Raw genomic sequence first — 25769 nt, forward strand, 5'->3', positions numbered from 1 at the left:
TACAGGGTCCAGCTTCAAACTAGTCTTTTCTTATGAATAATTGAAAAAGTTCATTTTAAAAGTGTGTTATAAAAAGATTCCTCAGATGTTATTTAACAATAGAAGCCAAACAATAATGCTGAACTAAGGCCAGACAAGAATTAAGGTGAAATTAAACTAGAGATAAGATGCAAAAACATTTCAGAAAGAGGATAATGAGAAATAGAGATAACAATGATAAAAAATGTACACTACAAAATACAAAATAACTTCACTCTAAAGTATATTTTTCCAGTCCGGTAACACTCAAAAATAATTGAAATACATTTCAAATACAAGGAACAGCTTGCTGCCCGTCTCTGGTCACTATTTTGGCTCCATACAGGAAGTTAAGGTGATGTCACTGTGTAGCTGATAATCTCAGGTAGACTTTGAGAAAAAATAACTCAAATAATAAAAAATCACTCCCATCTAATACATTTTTATATAGCTTGTTTGATATGCAGTTACAGATATATTTTTTGATTTAGTTATTGATCACTTTGACTTATTTGACTGTTCAGTTCAGCAGTTATCCAGTTTCAGATAAAAGTCCAAGATTATAAATTTCCAGCACAGTTTTTTTCCACGGGTTGTGGGAGTGTAGTATTGGCCGATTAATCAGCTATTTGCTTCTCCCTGTTCCAAACTTTTGTTATTGTGTCTGCCTTCAAAAATCCACTATCAGTCGACCTATGGTTCAGATCCAAAGTTTTGAATCAGAGAAGGAAGGCATGCACGCCCAGATGTGCTCATTTCTTGAGCAGAAATAGTGTCAAGAACTGAAACGCTCCGTTTAACTTGATTTATTATTAGTTTAAAAAATACACGTCAACGTTTCAAGCTGTGCAGCTCTTATCAGACAGCAAAAACACACAAAACAAAACATTACTGACATATTTTGTTGGATTTTTTTTTGTTTTTTAATTTGCCATTATACAAACAGCTTGAAGTTTTAGTGGTTGTTTTGGCATAATGTGGGAACAGCTGATTATGGGATGACAGAACTTCTGGTTAATAATAAATAATGTTTTGATATGACACACTGTACACATATAACAACTTTGCAGTACAGTTGCATTTCATCATTCTCTCCTCAATGATTTTGTTATTTTTAATCAGCAGTCAGAATGTTGTAACAGTAGTGTTTGTTTTTTGTTTTTTTTTTTATTTACAGTAATAACAGCACAAGAGTGCATTTTTATAGTAAGCTAATTACAATCACATATTGTTAAATGCTAAACTAATGAGATATTATGATAAATACTTTTAATATGACCGTATAATGTCCGTCTGCCTTTGCATTGCACAGCTTCAGAGGAAGCAGCTCAGATCTTCCGAATAATCCGTGAACAAATTTCATTTAAAGAGCCTTTCATTGTATAGATTCGATCACTTTTTGCCCTAAGACCAACAATCTCATTTAAACCTCCAGGCTGCTGCTGACCTGTGATGAACCCTGTCGCTCTCATATGTCAGGCTTTTCACTCTGACTCCGTTTCTGTTCCCCTTATGGCCCATCTCTTCTCTTTGGCATCTCTCTCCCGTCGCTGGCTTCAAACTAAGCTGTGGAAATGAAAGTGCTTTGTGGATAAGCGGTGTACTCCAAGGCGTTATGAGTGTCTCGTCTGAAAGTGCAGATGTGGCACTAGAGAGAGAAAAAGGTCGAGATAAAGATGAGGAGAGTTATGAGCCAGATAAAGAAACAATGCCCGCAATCTTCCTTTATTTGCACGACACAGACTTTTCATCTGCTTTATTTTTTCTGTTAGTCTTTTGAGCCTTTGAGTCACATTGGCGGTTTGTTTTTGTTGTGGAAGTTGTCATTAATCTCATTTACAAGTCCCTCTGTTGAATATCTCTTATGTATTTATGCAAGACGTGCAGCGACATGTAGAGATGCACCAGCCGATCAGCCAGTGACAATAATCTGCCAATTTTCATCTTAATCGCACGTGACCAGTCGCCGGCTGATCAGTCTCAGATATTGCAGATCCAGTACAGATCAAATTTAAATCCACGATGGTTCACTTTCTGCAAACAGTTACAATTAAATCTGTATTAATCACAAAGTTTATAAGTATTTCAAAAGTGCAGCATAAAAGAACCCATGCTTACTGTTTTTTAATGTGAGTGGACGAAAGATGCTGAAACACAGAGCCTCTCAGTGTAGGAATAATAACTCAATAAAAACAACAATGGCTGCTTATTTCGTGTGTGTGTGTCAGCTGATTTGTCAAGATAACTTGTAGACAACTGGGCTAATTAATAATAAGGTCTTAAGTTTCACATAGAAATACGAATGCTAACTAATTCATGTAAGTGAATTGAAAATGCTAAAACTAAATCGGCCGAGACTTTTACAATCGGTGCGTCTCGAGCGCAGTGCTGCTATTGGCTTCCATTATTTTGGCATCAACAAAAGAAATGCCACATTCTTCTGTGACCGCTCTGCCAGCTTACTCGACTGTTAGTAAACAAAGGCGTTTTCACTTCATGAACCAGCCAGCGGCAAAAAATACTTTAACACAATCAGGACAATGTTCCAAACCTCCTGTCGTTGTCTAATCCTCGCCTTCACCCCTCACTGTGAAACCTTCAAACAAACACTCGGTGCAGCACGTGTCTCATAGCTGATACCTGTTCCCTCTGCTGTGAGAGTCTGAGGCTGCAGAGGTTTCTGTGTACTTTGGATTTTACCTCATCAAAGTTTGCGCTTGCTGCATTGTGACTGTGGGGATTGTACAGACAGCTTTTCAGGAAATAGGTTATTATGGTCGACACACAAAGCCATGGCCATATCTCTGTTATGAGAAGAGACTTGTTTCCTGCTGCTGAGTCGTACTCCTCACAGTATTTCGTATTTTAGAGGAAAATACTTAAATATTCGGAAATCGCACCAGAGAGTAAACCGTAATAAATATGTGTATATATGTATATATATATATATATATATATATATATAAAATCAATTACCTCAACTCCAAAGATGTAGCAAGATCAAGGACAAATGTAATTTCATTTTTTTAAACTTTGTGTAAAACCTTGCTTAAAAATGACTAATAAATCTACCTTCAACTTTTTCTACCTTCAAAAGGAAGTATCAGTATTAGTCTTTATATCAGCTACTGTTGTACCATTTACCTAACCTAACATCTTAAAAGAGAAAATAATAATAATAAATTAATGAATAATAACAATAACAAGAACAAAAGTAAAACTGTATTTATGTAGTATCTTTAAAAACCTGTTACAGTGTGCTGTGAAAAAGGAAAGAGGTCAAAAGAACAAAATATGAGTACAACAAGAACATTACAAGAGGAGAAAATAGCACCAAAAACCCACATAAACAAACAAAAAATGCGTACACAATTCAAGCATAAAAACAGCTATAACTTAATAATGACACATTTGATTATAATGATAGTTAAACAGAACAAATTATTTAAAAAAAAATGGAATAACAGAAATTGGTAAACTAGACATAAACTTATAGAATTACCAGTAAATAAGAATATGTTTGGTTCAGGGAATATCCTCAAATTGCAACTTTTTCTTCCTTTCATTTCCCCTTTTTTCTGCTCTATTCTTGCTTTTGTATAATACCTATTTTCTGTATTCTTTTCCATCCCACAAAAAGTTTATCTAGATTCATAATTCTGTGTCAGTTTCTAATCTTCACATTGTACATTTCATTATTGTGTCCTTCATATTGTATAGTAATATAGTTGTGGTGCCTCTGGTTTTAGACAGGTTCTTTGTTATTTTTTTAAATGACATTGCTCTTAAAATTCTGAAAATAAAAACAACAACAAAAAAACAAAAAACACTGGTTTGTTGGCAGAGTGGCTGTAGTGTTCTGCAATGCAATAATTGCTCAGGCCCCAAAATGAGTGAGCACTGATAAATGCTTTCTGCAGCTTCGTTTTATTTCAGTTCAACATTGCTGAAAAACTGGACGGACACTTGTGAATCTATAGAGACTTATCTCTGGTTTTTCTCAGCTCTTCTGAGAATTTTTATCGTCTTTCAGCTCATGCTTTAGCGCTCAACTCTGCTCTTGATTCAATCTCACCACTCTTATTACTGCTAACAGATGCAGCAGCCAGCTGTTTTCAGCAAAATATTCTAAAAAGAGACTGTCCGTTACCTGTCCAGCACCACAGGCCACATGAACAGAGTTAGCGATGAGCTGGTGAACACAGTGGAGCATTCAGCAGCTGAAGAGCCAAAAGTTTAATGTCGTGTTTAAAGGAGAATCATAAACACATTGGAAAAAGACATGGAAACATATCTCCCAAATTGTAATTTATAGCAGATATTTTTTAACATGCACATATTTTCTTGAAATATTTGTCTAATAATCTTTGTTTTTTTCTCTCCTTTGTTCTATAGACTCAACTGCACTCCATGTGCGGGGCTTTGTCCCAAGGTATGTATGGGTCAGAAAACTGTGGACTCTGTAACGGCGGCCCAGGATCTGCGAGGCTGCACTGTCATCAACGGGAGCCTGATCATCAACCTGCGTGGAGGAAGTGAGTATCTGTGGCTTGTTTGGATGATTGTAAACAACAGATCAGCGAAACAGGACAACACAGAGAGGATGACACTACACAGAAACAGGAAATCACGTTAAAAGTTCAAGCAAAAGCATCATTTTAAAATGAATTAAAATGCACAAAGCACAATAATGAGAAGCTTCATGTAGGTAAAAGATACAAGAGACGTCACATTTAATGAAAACTAAGCGTAGTGAATAAGGTGTAGATTTACAGAATACTATAACCCTAAAGATTAGGGGGAAACTGATATTGAGACAGCAACCATGCTGGAGGTTATGTGAACATAGGGATGTGGACCATACACATATATTTTGGACTTGTCAAAAAAGGTTATTGGGACAAAATATGGTTGAGTCTAAAACAGATTTGAATATGAGATACCCAAAACATACTGTACTTAGGAAATTTGACACCATACAAAACAAAGATGAGTATCTTGTTAAAGTGTTGTCATGAGCAAGTAAAAAAAAGCAATAACAAGATTATGGTACAAAGCAGAACCTCCGGCTGAGGAGCAGTGGATGTGCCTTCTGGAAGAAATGTGTGTAATGAAAAAACTTACATATATATTAAGGTTACAAGGGACACAATTCAATGAAAAATGAAAAAAAAAAATGGATTGACTACAGAATGAAAGAAGATGACACCACCAACAACATTGGACTGCAAGGACATTAAAGCAATGATGATTGTAAAACAAATTGTAGCACCCTGACACTAACTGCAAAAAGAAAATCTTAATAAAATATGAGTTAAAAAAAAGATTTACAGAATACACAGTAAAAATGCACACAACAAATAGACATATATTGCCAGTCATTCTACGTAAATAAAAAGAAAATAGCAATGGACGATTTCCAATTATCAAGCATGAATTTAAAGGTAATGTTTAGTTTTACATGCAATAAATGTCAGTCGGTATGCCTGCAGTTTGGAGAAGCAGGCTGGAGTCTGATATGAAAACTAAGCAATCTCCTGCTGTGGAAGTGGTTCAGCAACAAAATGTATTTTTGCCTCCTAGTGTACACGAAATTAAGAATATTTTCGGTGCTTTACTTTAATGTCAAACGGTTATTTCCTATGAGAAAATGAAGCCTTTATGTCACTCTCTTTATTTAACATTGCCGAACACAGGAGCTGCTGATCTACTGCTGCCTTGAATAGTTATTTTGTGACTTTAGATTCACTAAAGTCACACAATAACACACACTAACTAAATGATTGATGCAGTGGTAGATCAGCAGCTCCTGAGTTCAGTGAGCAAAAATGACTGATTTTCTGGTAGTGACTGACTGGTGGCTTTGGCAGGAGCATAGATGGGAAATCAAAGCTGTAAACTTCCCCTGTTGGAAAGGGGTGTCTGACAGAAAAGTAAAGTTGTGAAATTGCCTTCAATACAGCATTCATGATATGTTGTTTTTTTTCGGTGAGTAAAATAAGTTCAGCTGCTGGCCCCGCTCTGCAGCAGTACATTGTGTAGCTTCTGTGTTGGACTCCAGCCTGTTTCTCCAAATTGGCAACATGCCGACTGACATCTACTGTATGTGATACACTGACTGTGGATAAGTACCACGTACAACACCACTTCAAAAAATCCGGAGTATCCCTTTAACATTTTTGGATTTTAAATATAGCCCTTAAAATATAAAAGTTGATAATGGACTGCAAACAATTGTTTTAGTGTCAGCACGGCCTAAATATGGGAAATGTATTATTTATATTTTGCAAATAAAAGAAGGCTTTGATTTAAAAGAGCAAAAGATGAAACCAAAATTGAAAACACAGCAGAGAGCCATTTGTTGCTAGAGAGCAGCTGCCGGGGAGCTTTTGTACTCTGCATGCCGCAGAATCACAAGTGACTTCAAGGCTCTTGTCTTTTGGTTTTCTGTAGACAACATCGCAGCCGAACTGGAAGCCAGCCTGGGCCAGCTGGAGGAGATCACTGGCTACCTGACAGTGCGACGCTCATACGCCCTCGTCTCCCTTTCTTTTTTCCGCAAACTCCGTGTTATTCGTGGAGAGGAACAGGATATCGGGTGAGACTCCCGTCTTCTGAGCGTCGTCTCATCCTCGCCATGTCAGAGCCTCCTCCTGTAATTATGAGTTAAAAGCGGAAGGACTGACCTTTTCAAAATGTCTTTCTGTGGTAACTGTTTTTGGTTAGACGTTCCCAAATCACATATGAGGCTTCATTCAGACGAGGTGGAAGACGCTTGTAGCACAATGGGCTGCACTTACAGTAGAAATGGCGAAGGATAGGCATATGATGCTAATTGTAGGCTAACCACACTGAAATACTTTTCTGCTCATGTTACTCTGTCATGATATCCTCAGGCTAAATGTCATTTGTATCATGAAAAATAATGCAGTCTTGTGTGTTTTATTTTCTCAGGAATTATTCATTCTATGCCCTGGACAACCAGAACCTGCGGCAGCTCTGGGACTGGTCCAAACACAAGCTGACCATCCTGCAGGGACGCATGTTTTTCCACTACAACTCCAAACTCTGCATGTCTGAGATCCGCAAGATGGAGGAGGTGACGGGGACCAAAGACCGGCAAGTCAAGAACGACATTGCCGTCAAGACCAACGGGGACCAGGCCTCATGTAAGAACCTCAGCTCTGACGACATGTCAGTTGTTGCACAAGTTACCGCGGCAACAGAAAACACAACAGTCAGCCCTGGTACAGATGCAAACACAGTCATAGTTATTATCATGATGGTCATTTCCTGTCCCTCTATGTTTGCAAATGTCTCCCTGCAGACATTTTACTGACACAGATAAACTTAGAACAACCAACAAAGCAAAGCACGATAACTGTTAATATGGTAACACATTGATGAAGGTGTTGTGCTATTTTTGTCCCTTCGACTTTAAAGCTGGGGTAGGCAGTTTTTGGAAAAGGTGAAAGGCCAGCTGACCAGGGGTATATACCTGTGTTTCCCCACACGTTGATTTATTTAATCTTATTATTTACATTCATAAGACTACAAATAAGGCAACAATTAGGTAGTTAGCGCCCTGCTGTCCCTCCGCTTTGCTTCCTACCACTGTGGACAGTTTCAAGAGGCCTTCTGGTCAGTAGTAAACAACTTAGACTTCCGGTCCAGCCACCACTGCATGAAAACAGCATTTGAAATGCTGAACTTTATTGCTCCTTAACTAAAATACACACTGTGGGAAATATCAAAATTAGTTTCAAGGCTTTGCTGCTCAATGGTACGTCGTTCCCTCCAACAAGCACAGACTGGATTTCAGAGATAATAATGTCCCACTTCTCTAAAGAAACAAATCAGCACAAAGTGTGAACTGTAGTGGTCACCAAAAAAACTGTAAACTGTTGGGAAACTCACAGCTCTGTAGCACTTATTTCATTAGCAGTACCTTTGGCAGTTTTTTTGAAGAATGAAAATGACAAGACGAACACAGCACATACAAATGCTCCTTTCTTCTTCTGTAGACTGCTGGCTAGCGATTGATGTCTTGATCAGGTTTACTTACGGGTAAATGAGCACTACAGACCTCGGGGTTTCCTGAAAGTATCCCATTCTTTTAACCACTGCAATCCCACTTTGAGTTGGTTAAGCAGTAGACTTTTATTTCAAGCTCTTCTATGTGAAAGTCCGCATTTCTGACTAACTTGCTGTCAAGATATAGACATATAGACAGATTTTTTTATCATTCTGTGTCCCCTCTCTGAATTTGGACGTTTTTGCAGGTCCGTGAACGCAGCAGGCAGAACTCGTCATGAGATCTTTTTTTTTTTCTCAGCAGCAGTTTGTGACTCGTGGGATCGATAATTGATCTGTCAATCTGGTCAAAGCTGATCAGATTGATGGTTGAGGGCAGCAGCTGCTGCAGAGATGGCGATTGAAAAATTTTAGACCATTCGCAATAAGTGGTTAAGTTTCACTTTCAGTGCACCTGACTTTCTGCTGCTCCATCTGTGCCCAGAGAAAGCTCTGTGCTCTGTGAGTGTGGTGCAATGAATAACTGGACAGTATATATATTTTCCAATAGTGCTCCTAATGAAAGGGCCAGCTCCAAAAATATAAAATCAATATGTGGCAGCAGATGTTTTTGTCGTGGTGGGCTGCCACAAATAAATGAATGTGTGGGAAACTCCCGTGTCCCGTCACAGGCTAGACTTTCTAAAGTTTTCTATCTGACCACTTAAATCACAATATAGTATATAATATAATAAGTTTTTTTGTTTTTTTTCCACAATGATGCCAAAATAAAACTGCCTCTCTGTGTTTTATTCAGGTTAAGAGAGAGTGCAGAAATCTGTTCACTCTGCCTCTAATAGGACAACGGGATAATCTCTCTTTTATGATTTTTTTGTTTCCTTTATTAGTGTGACATAAGACAGAGGCGGGGGGGGGGGGGTGGTGCTCAAAATTTGGGATACTTCAGTTGCTAGTAACCAAGATCTGCATCAGGGGACCAAGATCTGGCGCAGTTGTCTCAATTTTGTCTAAGGGAGGGCCCACAGAGTCAGACATTTAAATCTCTCCTCTTGTCTTTACTTAATCTACTTAAAATGATTGAGTAGGTGGAGATGGGTGACTGCTCCAGCACATCAGGGATATTTCATACTAAATCAACAAATCCAGATGTTTTTTTCACTAATATCTCCCTGTAGCAGACATTTAAAAACTTTGATAGTTTCTCACTTTACTTTGAAGTTTTTGTTGCTTTTAACTGATTAATGTCTTTTCTCAGGTGAGAACCATGTGTTGAAGTTTACTCAGATTCGAACCATGAGCGACAAAATAATGGTTAAGTGGGAACCCTTCTGGCCTCCAGACTTCAGAGACCTGCTGGGCTTCATGGTGCTCTACAAAGAAGCGTAAGTAAATCTTTAGCCATTACTCACAATCACACTTGGATTTCTGCCAGACAAATACTGTTTTCAGCTGCTCGAGCACTTAAAGAAAAAGATGAATAGAGGCATATAGATCAGTTCGATCTAGCGGTAATGTAATTTCCTGCTGCACTGACTCATTTAAAACAGTTAGAGAGAAAACAGAGAATATATCATAATAATGATATAATGGATAACATCAACATCTGAAAGTGTGTCTTCAGATCAGGACGCCAACCTGACTGAGAAATAAAGTAAGGAAACATTTTGGATTCAACACTGTAGATGGAAAAAACGCGAATAAAGATCAGACTGTTTGCTGTCTTTTCAAAACATAACTGCCCACAGTAACCTGTTGGCTTTAGTAAGGGACCACGAATAAACTTAACATCAATTATCAGTCACCCACAGCAGTAGATTTTCTTGCTTCTGTGTCGGACTTCAGCCTGCTTCTCCAAAGTGGAGGCATGTCGACCGACATCTGCTGAGTGCTGTCGAGTTCGAGACCAAAACATTAAGAAAGTGGTCTTGAGACCAAGACCGATATTGAGTATTCAACACTGCTACAAAATACTAAAATCAGGAAACTATCCTGGAGTATTTTGCTTTTAAAGCAGCATCATTTTGAGGTTTTCTCTAGCCTCAGTGATGTTTTACAGGACTCGTTTTCTATATTGACTAGTCAGATAATACAATGATGAATTTCTGTAAAGCATCAAACTGAATATCCTCTCTTCACTGAAATATAATTTAGGCCTACATATTACACTTTCTTCTTTTGTGCACTTATCGTTTTTCCCCACAACAGACCCTTTCAGAACGTAACGGAGTTTGACGGGCAGGACGCCTGCGGCTCCAACAGCTGGGTGATAGCTGACGTGGACCCTCCGCGTCGAGCCACAGAGGGGGACAAAGAGCAGTTTGAGCCGGGTCATCTCATCCTGCCGCTGAAGCCCTGGACGCAGTACGCCGTCATGGTGAAAACCCAGCTCTCAGCCTCTGACGAGCATCAGGTCCACGGAGCCAAGAGCGAGATCATCTATGTTCGCACCAACGCCACCAGTAAGACTCATTTAGAGCTGTTTTATGTCAGTGATTCTGCTTTAATTTATCCAAAATACCTGACATTTTACACAAACACAAGTGTTGTGAAGGTATTTATAGTGTTTATCTTTGTATGAGTATAAAAGAAACAGCCATCCAGACGTGAACATCCTCCTAGTGACTAATAGACAAAAATCTTTGAAATGTCCAGAATTGAGAGAGCACTGCAGCCAGCAGCTGTGAAACAGGCTGCAATGTATCACTGAGGTCAATGGCACATAGTCAATTTATGTCCATTAAGGGTGCTTGTTTTTGCCACTGACAGGCTCAGATTATTATTATAAGTGTCCTTTCACTGATCTGGTCTGTTTGTTTGTGTGTAATCAAGTCATGCTCGTGGACAGGTCTTGTTCTGAAACAGATTTTTCCACATTTTTTTGTGTTAAAGGACTTTTTTGGTCAAAATCAGCTAAATACTCAGCCACGACACTGAAAATAATTTAGATAACACTAAGCAAGGTACTCCTAACACAACAACTTTTTCTAACCTTTCTACCTTTGTCGCCTCTCGCAAGATTTCAGAATTAGATTTCTCCTTAAATGAGAGAATAACAAACATGATAACAGAGTCAAGCCAAAGGTAAAGGAAAATATTTGATTTCTTTATCAGACAGTTATAATAACGATCTGAGCTGTCAGTGGGAAAATTGTGATGCAATTTGGGATGTTCATAGCTATTTTTTAGCAGATAAATTGCAGAGAAAAGTGAAAATTGCAAAAAAAAAAGTAGTTGTGAGGCTACCATGGATTCAGAGCTTATTCACTTTACTCTGTAATTAAACTGGTTAAAAACTGTTGTGTAACGTTAGGTGATGCTTGACGAGCAAAAAGCAGAGGAGTTTGACAATAAAATATGAAATATGATATATATAAAATATGAAATAGTTGAATAGTAGAAAAGCTGCACAGAACTCACTGGGATTGACTATATTTGCATTAATTGTTGTGATCGCATAATCCTGGAGTGACTGATTACATGTAAACATGAAAGAAAACTTAATATTTATCACACTTATTCCATTATTTGTCCCACGACTGCACCCACTTACCGCACAGCGCATGAAAATTTATGGAGAGGAGATTTGTCTAACTGAAAACATTATTGTTTGTGAAACATAGTGAAAATACAGGGAAGAACCTCACAACCAAGTCATCAACAGGTCATTAAAAGTTCAGGTTGTGGGAGGCTTCACCTCACGGGTCATTAAGTTCCTGGAGAGGAAAATGTTTATTTCATCTCCTGCGTTAGAATTCAACTATTTTTAGGTTCCATATTTCTTGTGGTGTTACTATCATTAACAAGTGTTGTGTGTGTCTGTGTGGCAGCTGCCAAAATGTCCTTGGCTCAAGAGCAGGGAATAGGAAGACAGATGGCGCGATCTGCCTGGGGTGCCACCGACCAACGGGGCGCTACCTCGTGCAAGGTGTCTGCATGAGGCGGTCACGCAGCGATCATAAATCTCTTCCCCCAGCACTTAATTGCACTCTGCCACCCACAGTGTCTGTCGTGTGCAGTTTGAGTTCGTTGTAGTCATGATGGCCCGTCTAACCGGCTTCCTTTGACACAATGCGCTCTTCCTTCCTGATAAACCGCATCAAACATGACATCCCCCGCTCACACAAAACAGGCTCCCAGCAGAGACGCATCATTCAGTCAGTCAGCCGTGTCAAGGGAGGGTTGTTTTCTATCCATCTGGCAACCGCTCCGGGTTCCTGGTCTGTGTCATGTCTAACCAGCATACCTCGTCAGAAGGGCAAAGCTGTCATTACAAATGAGCTGTTGCTGGTGAAACTTAGTCTGACAATGCAGTCGGACCAGTGTGTTGCACCGTCATGAAACGGGGACAACACAAGCAAGCTGTGACGCCGACGCTCGGCTCTCTGTGTCTCCTTAGGGTTCAATCTGACATCGCCGCTCTTTCCTCCCGTTTACTTCCCTTCGCACACACTTTTCTCATGAAGTAAAAACACTTTGTTCAAAGATATTTTTGTCTTCTCAGAACTCCGCTTCAGACCGGGACACTTTTAAGATGTAAAGTGTCTCTTATTTTTCCTCCCACTCGAAAATCTGATTCATACGTCTACTCAAGAGACGTCTCACCAGACGATCAGGTACACGGCGGTGCCAGTCAGTGTTCATGCTGCATGTAACTGGTGACCTGTTTTTGTACTCGCAGCAGCGCAGAAGACATACTTTGTTATCAGCTGCCCGCATTTGTTGCAAAGATCAGAAAGCACATTGAGATGTATGATTGGACAAAAACAAAAAACACACAGTCTATTTTGTAATAATGATCGTGCAGCTGCCAGATACATTTTTAGCTGCATTTAATTCTCACCAACAACAAGCTCGTGGTGCCAGAGTCCACAATCACACAGTGACTCGTGTTTGTTACGCCTCCTGTGTCAGTGCCGATAATCTGCGGTCGTTAAGTAGGATCGAAATGAGAAAAGAAAAAGCGTATGTCACATTGGAGTTTGCTTTGCAGCTCGAAAAATACAGTCAACTCCTCAATAATGTTGTGTCTTGACATGAAATGATACTGAAATTTCTCTGTAGGAGGCATATTGTATATAGTCATATTATATATGTAAACCTTTGGTCTTTAAAAGGATGTCTCTGACCCCAAGGGAGTCCACAGAGTTACTGAAGGGGGCAGCCACATTTGATAATTTAATAATTTCTTGATTTTTTTCTTATTTTTAATGTCTGAAAATACATATTAACATGAATCCAACATATTATTGACAAAGATAAATCGGCCTATTTGTATTTAAAAAAAAAAAAAAAATTCTTCAGAGACAGTGACACTGTCTGACAGAGACTGTCTGTCTTAACTGCCTTTTTATGTCATACTTTTAATTATTTGTTTTCATTATAATGTATGTAAATATGCATATATGCTGATGTGTACATGTCTTTATTTTAATTTATATATATATATATATATATATATATATATATATATATATATATTTTATTTTTTTTTTTACGTTCCCTATGTTCACATTTCTTGCAGCGCTTATTGTTATTTTTAGGTTTTTATTTTATCCTATTTTAGCTTAGTTTTGCAATGTTCACATCATTGTTGTCATTGCTTTTGTATTTTAAATATGAAAAACAGATTAACTGATGATAGATTAACTGTTAACCATGAAACCTTGTCAAATTAATGAATATGTGCATCTGTAGGTGATTATTTTAATAGCTTAGTATTGTAAGCACCATATAAAGGGTATGTTTATATGAGTCACTTTAGGCCGCCCTACACGTTATTTTAGGCCTGCTTTAGTGTGCAGCTCACATTTATTTATGTAGTAAGAGATTCCTGTGCCGGCGCTCTTTTAGCTAAGGGGTCCTGAGCCTGAGAGACATTGAAGACCGCTGATGTAAAGTATATTAAACAAAGTTTTTACAGTCAACGATAACCAAAATAAAAACCGATTGTTACATAAATCTTATCAATCTAAGCTAAAACTACTTTGAAAATGAATTAAGGCGATTTCAAATCGAAGTTGAAAAATAGCCAAAAATAATTTAAAGAGAATTTTCCCACAGCAAAATTTCGAAATGTACAAAATACCACACCTGCCAAAAGTAGAAGTGAAACTAAACATGCAAACCACAGCTTCACACTTTAAGAAGATCTTAACTAACTATCAAAGCCACACTGGAAACCACCGTTAAACTACAACTTAAATAGAGAAATAGAGTCCCAAAACAAATAATAGCCAAGAGCTTAAATAAAATGTTTTTTTCAATATCTTCTAACAATGTAAAAATTACAACAAACAAACACGGCTCTATCCTGTCCTGCACATAGTGCAGAAAGTACTACTAAAATTAATATTTTGCTTATTAGTTTGCTTATTTTTCATCTTCATTCACTGATCTGAATGTGAATCAGAAAATCCAGCACTTATTTAATTTACTTAGATGTACAAGAGCAAATCACACACATAAAGTTGTGCAGTTAATGAAAACAAAATCCTCATGTACCCAGCGGAGGCAGCTGCTGGTCACAGAGCGACACCCTGCCAGTAAGAGTGTGACATTAGTGATACTGGAACATGAAATGCAAATTAGATCGAAACTTCTCCTCTTCTATTCTGATAAAACCCAATGATTAATTTGTAGAAATGTGCTAACTGGGACACCCGTGTATCTTTTTTTTTTTTTTTTTTCAAGAACAAAAATGCGAACATGAAAGGTCAAATTAAAGAATAAAAGTGGTCGAACAGGCAGATCTCAAAAGGCAGTTAAATACTAAATGAATTAAGTTTTTTTTTTTAAAAAAAAATAGAATAAAAGCAACAAAAGATAATAAAAATAATATAAGAAATAATACAAGAAGACAACATCACATCAGTGGGGATAAAACAAAGATAAGAGGATAAAAACAGATGAGTAAGATGGTGAGACCAAGACATCGGAGGGAAATGAACAGATGAATAGAGTAAGAGCAGCAAAATAAATACAAGTAGAAAGATGAAAATAAATAAATATATGTGACATCAAATAAAAAAGTCTGTGAAAGTGAGTTCTCATAAGTCTTTCAGATGTCACTGATTCTGCAAGTCTTCTTCTCATCAATTTTATGACCTAAAATCTGCTGTCTGCATTTTACTGTAGGTCATTTGAGATTAGGATTTTACATTTTCAGTGATAATTTTAGTTTTTAATTGTTTTATGTATGTACCCTCTCTCACTCTTTTGTAGTAATACGAGGTGTTTCTGTGCTTTGTGTTTTATAAGTAAAGCTAAAGCTTCATTTATTCTGAGGGAAATGCTGTGCAGCAGTGGAAAAAAGTGTTTTTTTGTTGTCACTTAAGAGACAAATGCAACGATATAAACATAAGTATGTGTTTTAAGAGTCCTTTTCTGGCAATAACCATCCTTCCTTATTAAAGCTCTATGTTTCTGTTATGTCTCCACAGAACCCTCCGTCCCGCTGGACCCCATTTCCTCGTCCAACTCTTCCTCCCAGATCATCCTCAAGTGGAAACCCTCCCAATGACCCCAACGGCAACATCACTCACTACCTGGTGTTCTGCCAGCGCCAGCCCGAAGCCAGCGAGCTCTACAAGTTTGACTACTGTCAGAAGGGTGAGCCGCATTGTTTGTAGTCGCCCTGTTGTTGTGTCTGCCCCTGTGTTTGTGGTTTTGTGTGTCCGACTGTGTCTGAAAGCGGGAGAGGGAAGAAAAAATGTCTTTTTGCCGTGTTTTGATCAGTAGAAGAGCTCTACTCGCTCCACTCTAAAAAAGTTTTCGTTATAAGAAAATTGGCCTTAAACACAATTCCAAACGGCATTAAAAAAAGTATTAAAAAGCATCAAATCTACTTTGCCTTAAGCTGCAGGAACCCTGTCGTGGTGTCTCAGAAAGATGGAGTGCAACAGAAAAAAGCCATTTGTGGAGCAGTTTTATCTTTGAGTGTGTTCTAAACATAGCGACCCCTTTGTGAATTGAACCGAGTGCCACTCTGAACCCACTGCGCGAGAAAATCAAGTGCAGCTCAGGTGAATCGTTTGTTTGTGTAGTATTATGTCGTTTAAACTACCTGAAACTTGGCACTGGGACAATCAGGATCTTCCTCTCGCTCCGGCTCGGGGTTCAGGCGAAGTTCAGACATCCATCTTGGTTGAGATATTTCGGTCGCAGCCCGACCTACGCGGGTGTCCCGCCATCAGTGCCCGTCCATGAAAGCACACAACCGAACCCAAACTCTCCTCTTTGAACTTCCATAACTCCCACACATCCGGAGAGATGGGAGTCTGCGGGGAGGTCGTGTCACTGGTAATTTATCTCCACTGGAGAGGGTGAGGACCTGGGGATGACAATGACAGACATGCCCCTCAGGCGTGTGTGTGTGTGTGTGTGTGTGTGTGTGTGTGTGTGTGTGTGTGTGTGTGTGTGTGTGTGTGTGTGTGTGTGTGTGTGTGTGTGTGTGTGTGTGTGTGTGTGTGTGTGTGTGTGTGTGTAGGAGTGTAGGAGTGTAGTGTGTGTGTGTGAGGGTATTTGTGCATAAAACGGAGTTATGTGTCTGTGTTTATAGCACCAGTCATCCCATTCTGTCTGACTTTTTTTTTTCTCTTTCTCTCTCCGGTTTCCGTGTTTTGACTCCACTTCACCAGGGATGAAGTTGCCGTCTCGAGTGCCCACTCAGGTGGACAGCGAGGAGGAGCAGAAGTGGAACCAGACGGAGGAGCAGGGCCCGGGGACGCGATGCTGCGCCTGCCCCAAAACCGACAAGGAGCTCAAGAAGGAGAAAGAGGACTCAGAGTACCGCAAAACCTTTGAGAATTACCTCCACAATGAAGTCTTTGAGATCAAGTAAGACAGCTGACAGCAGAATTGTCTTTTTGAGAATTAAATGTAAGAAAATCGTAGCGTATATTTTTATTATTCATGATCGTTGTCCTCGAGAGAATTGTACTTTAAGGTTTGAGTCAAGTCGGATTACATCAGAAAGACTTTTCTTTGTCTTCGTGCTGTCAAACTCAATCCAGCTCATTGGTCTCCCAGATCAGCTTCCCACGCAGCACATTAAAGTTCTTATGCACCATGTTTGGTATTTGGATCATGCTGAGCCCACTCATAAAAAAGGATGAATATTAGGACTAAATCAAACAATGTTACATTCTCTCCCCTATTATATTTAAGTATTACTATAGTACCAGGGATTCAGCTTCGTCTTTCTTTCAGACCCATACACTTATCAGCTGCATAGGAAAGCAGTTGTTGCGAATAAAAGCCGACTCTCAGAGAGAGATGTGATATCATTTAAATATGGAGCTACAGAGCGTATTTTCAGACCATCTCTCCTGGAAGACATTCATAGTGTCGCACAAACTTAGAAACCCTGAAAGTGACAGAAATAGTTGTGCAACAAATAAAAAAGGGAACTTCAGAAACAAGTTCAAACTCTGGCTCCATTCTCATCAGCGCACAGCTGGCCAGTCATGTTTTGAGGTGGGTGTGAGAGTTAGATTTGGAAAGTTGCAGAATTTGTCAGACACTGACGGGGGGTGGGGGGGCGTAATCTGACATCAGGGGGATTTCTTAAGCTATTCGCCCATCCGGCAAGCAGAGAGTAGAGTACTGGCAGTTTAACACTTTTGGCTCCAACTATAGTCTCTCTTACTTAATTCTGTGTTTTCTTTTTAATTTTTTTTAATGATTTATATTTTATTAATGTTAAATGTCATTTTTAATAAATTACAAACATAGATACATAACATTTAACTCTTCACAGAACACAAATAAAATAAAATATAATAATAATGATAATAATAAAAAGTATATTTTTTCAAAGAAATGGATAAATTGAAAAACACAAAATTTAATAAGTAAAAAAATAGGTCTTTATTAATATTAGAATGCCTGGTTTTACTAGTAAAACATTGTAATTATTGAATGTTTTACTGATGTGTTGACTTTGATTTTGTCTCTGTTAAGCTTCTTTGAGTATTGTGAAAAGCGCTCTATGAGTAAAATGTATAATTATTAATATTATTATTAAATTACATGCAAACCGCTGCATCACCGTGCCGCGCATTCAGCTACAGCCTTCTCTCAGACCCATCCGCTATGTGGCGTTTGCGTGATCTCCCCATTCCAAGTAATATTCAGACATATTGTGCCGCCAACATGTGTCGGGGTCTAGTTTTGTTTTTAAATTTTTATTTGAGTATTGCTTTTGTCCTCTCAATCTCTAACGCTGTTTTTTAAACTTACCTTGTCTAGACGCTCGAGACAGCGACGTTCTGTAATGGGCATCGCCAACCGAACACACCCCTTCCTCACCACGGCCCCCAGCCCGCCGCATGGCACAGAAATCCCTGAGGACGAGGAAACCTTTGAAAGCACAAAGACGGTGGTCACCGTCCATGCCAAGGAGTCCACCGTCATCTCCAACCTGCGCCACTTCACCAGCTACCAGATCGAGATCCACGCCTGCAACCACCCGATCGACCCGGCCCGCTGCAGCATGGCGGCGTATGTCAGTGCCCGCACGATGCCGGAGGGTAAGGAGGCACTGCTAGCTCTTCTGTTTTCTTCTTGTTGGGCATTTGTGCTTTATCGATAGTGAAAGAGCGACAGCAAAGGCAGCAAAGGGCCCAATTCTGACTTAATTGTGCATTATAGCTCTTCTTTTGTTGATGTTAGGAAGGAGGGGAAGGGTGTTGGTCTATCTAATAAAATCACATCAAGAGGGCACCAGCTGCCTCAGACCGGAGATGTTGATTTGAATTTAATCTCTTTAACGCTCTCAAAATTTTTACTTCTCATCCTCTGTCACAGACTTTTGCTCCTGTTTGCTCAGTCTTTGTAAAGAAAAAAAACTGCTGTGATTATCTTAGAGATGCTCATCTGTTTGTGTGGTAACAAATCATTTTTTTAAAAAGGGAAGGAGATGTTGGATTTTTTATTTTTTGGTCATTAAGTCAAAACCAAAAATTCCGAGGCACATTTTTTGCAAAACTTAAAAAGCCTTTAATAAAGGGACAAAAAATGTGTTTGTTTAATACCTGTGGTTCTGAAGAAGGGCTTAGCAATATGGTTGAAAATGTTATTACTGTAAAAATGTAATAATTATATTAGTCCACTGATAATTATCAATCTAAAAAAGTAAAATCATTAAATTCTTCCAGGTTGGCAGTTTTATGCTCCTAAATGCATTGAAGAAACTATACACTTAATTGTGGATTAATCTGTTAATTATTGTCAGAACATGACAATAATTTGAGGTTGATTTAAAACAATTACAATCAAAATATTGTCAAAAATAAAAACAATAAATAGGCAAAGACGTCTGAAGCTGCTCAGGAACACGTCAACCTCTATATTCAGACGGTTTAAAACGTTTGAGTGTTTTTTGTTTTCTGCAGACAAAGCTGATGACATCGGGGGTCTCATCATTTGTGAGGTGTCAGAAAACTCAGTGCACATCACATGGCAGGAGCCAGTGTCCCCTAATGGTATGATCATCCTGTACGAGGTCAACTACAAGAGACTGGGAGACTCTGAGGTGAAGAAACACGCACACACACACACACACACACACACACACACACACACATCTGTCATGCTGTGATTGCTTTTGTGTTTGTTGTGATCGGAGTCGTTGGGTCACTGAGTGCATGAGTCCACTTTAAGTTCACCGCAGCACATAAACACGTACACTTCTTCTTGCTCACAGAGCACTTTTTATGTTTCCTCTTCCCATTAAACACAACAGTTCGAGCTGCTAATAAAGGAAAATTTAACTGAGAATCAAATTAAATGTGTCCATCCTAAATCGACCCATGCAGCTCAAACAAATAAGAGAAGCAATACTCATTACTTGGCTTGTTTTTTTAAATTTGACCCTGTGGTCTGACTAATTTAGTTGATAAACTTAATGGAAAAGTCATTTTAGCACTATGTTCTAGTTGCTATGGAGACGGGTCAACAAACATCTGGCAGATGCTGCAGACTGTTATTTGCTGTGGAAAACAATAAAAAACAGCTCTGATGTTTCCACAGTGGAATCAGAAATAACATGATACAGTGTCCTATACATGAGTCAAAACGTTATTTTAAACTTGGAAATTATGAAGCAGCCGTTTGTCATGCGGTGCTGCGTCTGAAGCTCAGCGTTGATCTTCTGCAGGAGCTGCATTACTGCGTGTCAAGGAACATGTACAAAGTGACCCGTGGCTGCAAGCTGAAAGTGATGCATCCTGGGAACTACACTGTGAGGATCAGGGCCACCTCGCTGGCCGGGAACGGTTCGTGGACCGAGCCGACGTACTTCTACGTCCAGGACGCAAGTAAGTCTCCATCTGCCATTAAGGCGAACCAAAGCAAGACCCGAGCTGTGTTCCAAATCCATACAGTACACTTATTCTTTACTGAATATCCCCAAATACAATGGATCAGAGTATCCAAAAATGAAACCATGCATGTGACGTTGGATGTCAGTCAAACCGCAATACGGGAAAGCTACTGCCAGTCCAATTTTACAAAGAAACAAAATGTTTTTCTTGAGATTTTACTCTTATTTATTTTTTTGATATTCAAGATTGGGCCATATTCACAAATATTTTCTGAATTTTTTTCTTGAATTTGTCCTTAAGAAACATCCTGAGAAAAGTCTACATCTGATTCATGTTCTTAAACCCCAGCATTGTTTGCATCTGTGTTCCTGTATTGATGAACCCCACTGTCCTCATAAATTTAAAGTACTTATCAGTTCATCATAATTACCAAAGATGAATGCTCTGCAGACCTCCATAAAAGGGAACGAGACTGCAGAAATAAAAGTGCCCAAATAAAAGTCTGGACAGGGCGGAGCACCAGGCTCCAAACATTAAAAATAAACCTTCTGTATTGAAGTTGAGGTATTTCTCTGGAGAGTGAACACAAAACAAGTTGTCGTATTTTGTAGCCACAGAAATTGATATAATCTCACAAAAAAGATGCATTAAGAGCTAAAAATATGGGTTAATCAACCACCCACAAACTTTGTGCTTTATAGTAGCACAACAGTCAGGACTGAGATGAGCGCCATGGTGCTTTCTGAGTACTGTGTGTGTGTGTGTGTTTGTATGCGCGCGCACGCACTTAGGGAGACAGAAAGAGGGAAAGAAGGTGAAGTTGGACACAGGCAATATTTCTTGAAATGATTAAAATCTGTTTCATCACTTTTTCACTGCTGGTCTGAACCACCGGTATTTACTAACATTATCAATCACTAATTATTAGATGGCATGGTTTCAACGAACTAGTGTTGTGTTTATTGTGTCAAAAATCTGAAAATCCAGTGAGTATATCAGTCATTTTAACTACAATCACAAGATCAAACCTGGCTGCAGTTTAATGTGGGAGTTGTTGTCCATCTGAAATGTGACTCGCTGTCCGGCCGCGTGTGTTCAACAGGCGATCCTCTCCACATCGTGAAGATCGTCATCGGGCCCGTCATCTGCTTCGTGCTGTTGCTGTTTGTGGCTGTGGCGGGATTCGTCATGTTCAAGAAGAAGTACGCAATCATCACATCCTGTTCAATGCGTTCTGTCATTTTGCTGTTTTATGTCGGTGTTAATAAACACTTTTCTTTATTCACCTCTTAGTCAAACTCAAGGGCCAAGTGGTCCCATCTACGCCTCTTCAAACCCGGAGTATCTCAGTGCTAATGACGGTAAGTAACAAGTTAAAATCATGTAATTTAAACTTAATATGGATTTCTAGTTTTGATTTAAAGGATTATGGTTCTTTACACAAAGACATGAGTACAACATCCAAGCTACAGTGGCTAAGAGGACATAGTGAACACAGGAAGTGTGATTGTCAGCTTGTGTTTCCGATGTCTGTAGAGAAGGCTGATAGTGAAAACAGATTATTTCTGAAACTTGAAGACAGAAAATGCAGTTTGCTAAAAGAAATGCTGTTTGTAAAGGTATATTTGTCTCAGGAGAAATCTTATTATACGGCGCATTATTTGTGCAAGTGGAAAAATCTGATTGGATATTCAAAAATAAACATTTGGCGCAGTATTGAAAAAACTTTGCTTTACTCTTTGCTTAATCTCTTCAAGCTGCATTATGATGTAACACTAACCGGATCGCTTTATATTTTAACATATACAACAAAATTCATAATGTAACAGTCTTTGAAGATAGTTTTCATTTCATTTATTTTATTTATAAAGACAACACACATCAATTAACATTTCTGTAAATGTGCCAGTGTGAGCCATCAGGCTAATTTGTAGGCTTTTGGTGAGGCGTTTTGAAACCTGTAAATTGATAAAATTCACATAGCAACAGTAGCAGGACACCATAAAGACAGCAACAGCTACAACAAACAGGAACTCCCAAGACAGAACACAAGCCATGTGAAGCAACAGTGCAACAGTACAAGACAATAGCACAGCAACAACGTGTAGCATTTAGCACAACACAGCCATGCACGCAACATGAATCAGCAACATACAGCTTTTTTTCGCACAAATAGTCATGCACGCAGCAGGCATGAAGCACCAACACACACTAAGCATAACATGCAGAGCAGCAACAGCAACAAGAAGCAGCAACAGGCAGAAGCAGAGATAAAATACAAGAGTCATAACACAGATCCTTAATTAATGTTCAAAGATGCAGTTACAGGTTAACAATATGTCCATATACACTAAAACACAGGCAGGCCATGCAACACAAAGTTATGCAGGTTGTCAATAAAATAGATATTTCATACATATCCATCCAAAGCTGGTAGCCTGGCAACAGGCAGAAGACATCAGGCAAGATAATGGGAAAGAAATCTGACTACCGATGAGATGAACGATCACATCATTTACTTTGTTGTCTAAACTAACCTGTTTTCTGATGCACGTGTAAGCGCAGTATTTTAATCTGTGTGTTTAACTTGTTCCTGTAAAATGTGCCCGCAGTGTACGAGGAGGACGAGTGGGAGGTGGCCAGAGACAAGATCCACATATTGAGGGAACTGGGTCAGGGCTCCTTCGGCATGGTCTACGAGGGCATCGCCAAGGACATCATCAAGGGCGAGGGGGAGACGCGCGTAGCGGTGAAGACAGTGAACGAGTCGGCCAGCCTGAGAGAGAGAATCGAGTTCCTGAACGAGGCCTCCGTCATGAAGGCCTTCAGCTGCCACCACGTGGTAAGTAGAGACGTCTTCTGAAACTCGCCTCGAACACAAGGCGTCAGTTTTTGTTACTGACGATGTGTCAGAGTGCTATGTTAGGTGTGAATCAATGAACCGCAGCAGTATGTTGTTACTGTCAGTAATTAGACACAGTGCTGATCAAATACCAGACCTGTCCCACATGTAGCCGTGTGAAGGGCAGCAGTGTCCCCTCACTGTAAGCGGACCAGTCGTCGGTCAGATCATTCACGATGTGATCAAACTGTATGGAATGAAGCTTTTCGTCTCTGTCCTGCAGGTGCGTCTGCTCGGTGTTGTGTCTAAAGGTCAGCCCACCCTGGTGGTGATGGAGCTGATGACCCACGGAGACCTGAAGAGCTTCCTGCGCTCTCTGCGACCTGACGCTGAGGTAGAGTTTTGTTCATCTGCCCGACCCACCGGGTTCAGGCCAGCCTGGTCCGGGCTGTGATTTCTCATTATTCCCTCGGGCTTGAATCGGGTCAACTTCTCACCAAATAAACCTTTATTTATTTGAAAAAAAAAAAAAATGAAACTGTTGTGAACTGTTTAAATGGCACTTTGGCGAGAGTTTTAATGGACTGAATCAAGAGGAAGAGAGAGAAAGAGGGTGAAGAGAGAGAGAAAGTGATTTAACATGTGGAGAGCTGACAAAGAGAGAGAGCGAGAGAGGAACAGAAAACGAGAGAAAGAGAAAGGGGGGCTGCAAGGCGATATGGTTGGCAGTTTTTTGCTTCTCCCTCCCCGGCAGATGAAGAGATGTAAATAACATGCAGCGGAGAGCTGTAATCAACATCTACGCGCTGCATCACTGTCGCCGTACGTACTAGACGCGCTGAGGGACGCAGCCTGCTTCATGCACGAGATGACAGTGTAACAGAAGGAAGAGAAGGAGAAGTACTGCAAGGAAACACTCCAGCCCTTAGCTTGTAATACATGTTTCAATATTAACAAATGTTTCTTTTATAATATATAAAATGTGATATAATATAGGCCTATTTTTACAGTACAAATTTGGGTTTTTAAAAACTGCTACCGTGCGGTCTGCCAGAAGTTGGGCTTGGACAGGAACTGTGCAGCATAGCATGTACTTCTCCATCTGCCAAAAATGGTAAAATTATATCATCTGGTGGAAAATACGATAAAAATGACAAATTCCAATTATAATACACATTTTTATGCTTTGATGGCTGTGTGGTTAAAAAATGCTTGAATGGGTTTCAATGGCACATTTTTTGCACTTGACTGTATGAATGCAACAGTTTAGTTCACACAGTATATTTTAAACTTATTGTAGGAGCTGAGCTGGAAATTCCAAGAGTAAACAAAAATACAGAATCTTGCCAAAATGTATGCCATATGCATGAACACAACCAAAGTTATCAAAAAATGAAGAATGAAAAATGACTAAAGTGCACTAAACAGCCTCTAAGGGTTAAATGAGGGAATGTTCATATGAATCATCACACAAACGTAAACTACTATAACTGTTCAATAACTGTTTGAAATAATTCCACATTTAATTTGCTTTTGATTTGTGTACAGATGACTTGTATGTACGAGTTGTTTCATTTAAAACTGTAAATGTACAGATGGTCCTCGGACTGGAATAGGAGGGCTGAGCTCTTGAATGTTGACAGAGGAGTGAAACAGTCAGCACTAAAGTCAGCTGAAAACATCAAACAGGCGTGTTTGGAGATGAACAGCAGGCGTCCAGACTGACTTAAAAGAAAATGTTGCTACTAAGCAGTTCAACTCAAGTGTGATAATAAACTTTTAGTTCTGATAAACTTGATTTTCTATTTATAGGATGTGGGATCTAAGAAGTAACAGTTTAATTTTTAGCATCAAAACTTGGGTTGTTGACTGTCTGCAGATCAGAAATTGAAGATCTTTCTTGTGTCCCTCAGAACAACCCCGGGCGTCCTCCTCCCACTCTGAAGGAGATGATCCAAATGGCCGCTGAGATTGCGGACGGCATGGCTTACCTTAACGCCAAGAAGTTTGTCCACAGAGACCTGGCAGCCAGAAACTGCATGGTGGCTCACGATCTTACAGTCAAAATAGGAGGTAAGTTTTAGCACAACAGGCACAAAGATTTTGACAACAATTCATGCTACAGAAATTTAATATTGTTGTACTTTGTAGAGCAAACAGTTTTTGATTGTGCTGTCAGGAAAATGCGGATACATTTTTTTTTGTTTTTTGTTTTTTGAGAAATGTGTGATTCTGCATCAATAATTAGCAAAAAGTACGCCACATAAAGCCGGTTAAAGAGAAGTTGAGATTGCGTTTGTTTCCCGAGACCATCTCATCTTTGCAGCCCAACAGTGGCTTTAACTGTAGACGTAGCCAAAATAAACCATAATTTTATTCTGTATTTTTAATTTAAAAAATGCGTAACATAACCAGGGTTTCCATGGTCATGGAAAACCTGGAAAAGTCATAGAATTTAACAATCAAAGCATTAAAGTTCAATTCATGAAAAGTCATGGAACTAGTAAAAATCACTGAAAGTTTTGGAAAAATTATTAGTTATTTGTAATAAA

The 25769-nt window shown here is 39.2% G+C and overlaps 1 protein-coding gene across 1 annotated transcript in view; it reads left to right on the forward strand.

The window, feature by feature from the left end:
- The window catches only part of insra (insulin receptor a), a 71216-nt gene that overhangs the window by 40176 nt on the left and 5271 nt on the right, over positions 1-25769 (forward strand). The window contains 16 exon segments of the mRNA XM_042497111.1: positions 4414-4553; positions 6472-6616; positions 6973-7187; positions 9308-9434; positions 10258-10511; positions 15492-15556; positions 15558-15660; positions 16689-16887; positions 18301-18581; positions 19446-19585; positions 20210-20369; positions 21478-21577; positions 21669-21736; positions 22988-23217; positions 23501-23611; positions 25131-25290. Coding sequence (XP_042353045.1) covers positions 4414-4553; positions 6472-6616; positions 6973-7187; positions 9308-9434; positions 10258-10511; positions 15492-15556; positions 15558-15660; positions 16689-16887; positions 18301-18581; positions 19446-19585; positions 20210-20369; positions 21478-21577; positions 21669-21736; positions 22988-23217; positions 23501-23611; positions 25131-25290 — 2498 coding nt within the window.

This window comes from Plectropomus leopardus, chromosome 12 (genome assembly GCF_008729295.1).
Source record: "Plectropomus leopardus isolate mb chromosome 12, YSFRI_Pleo_2.0, whole genome shotgun sequence".
NCBI classification, from domain to species: Eukaryota; Metazoa; Chordata; class Actinopteri; order Perciformes; family Serranidae; genus Plectropomus; species Plectropomus leopardus.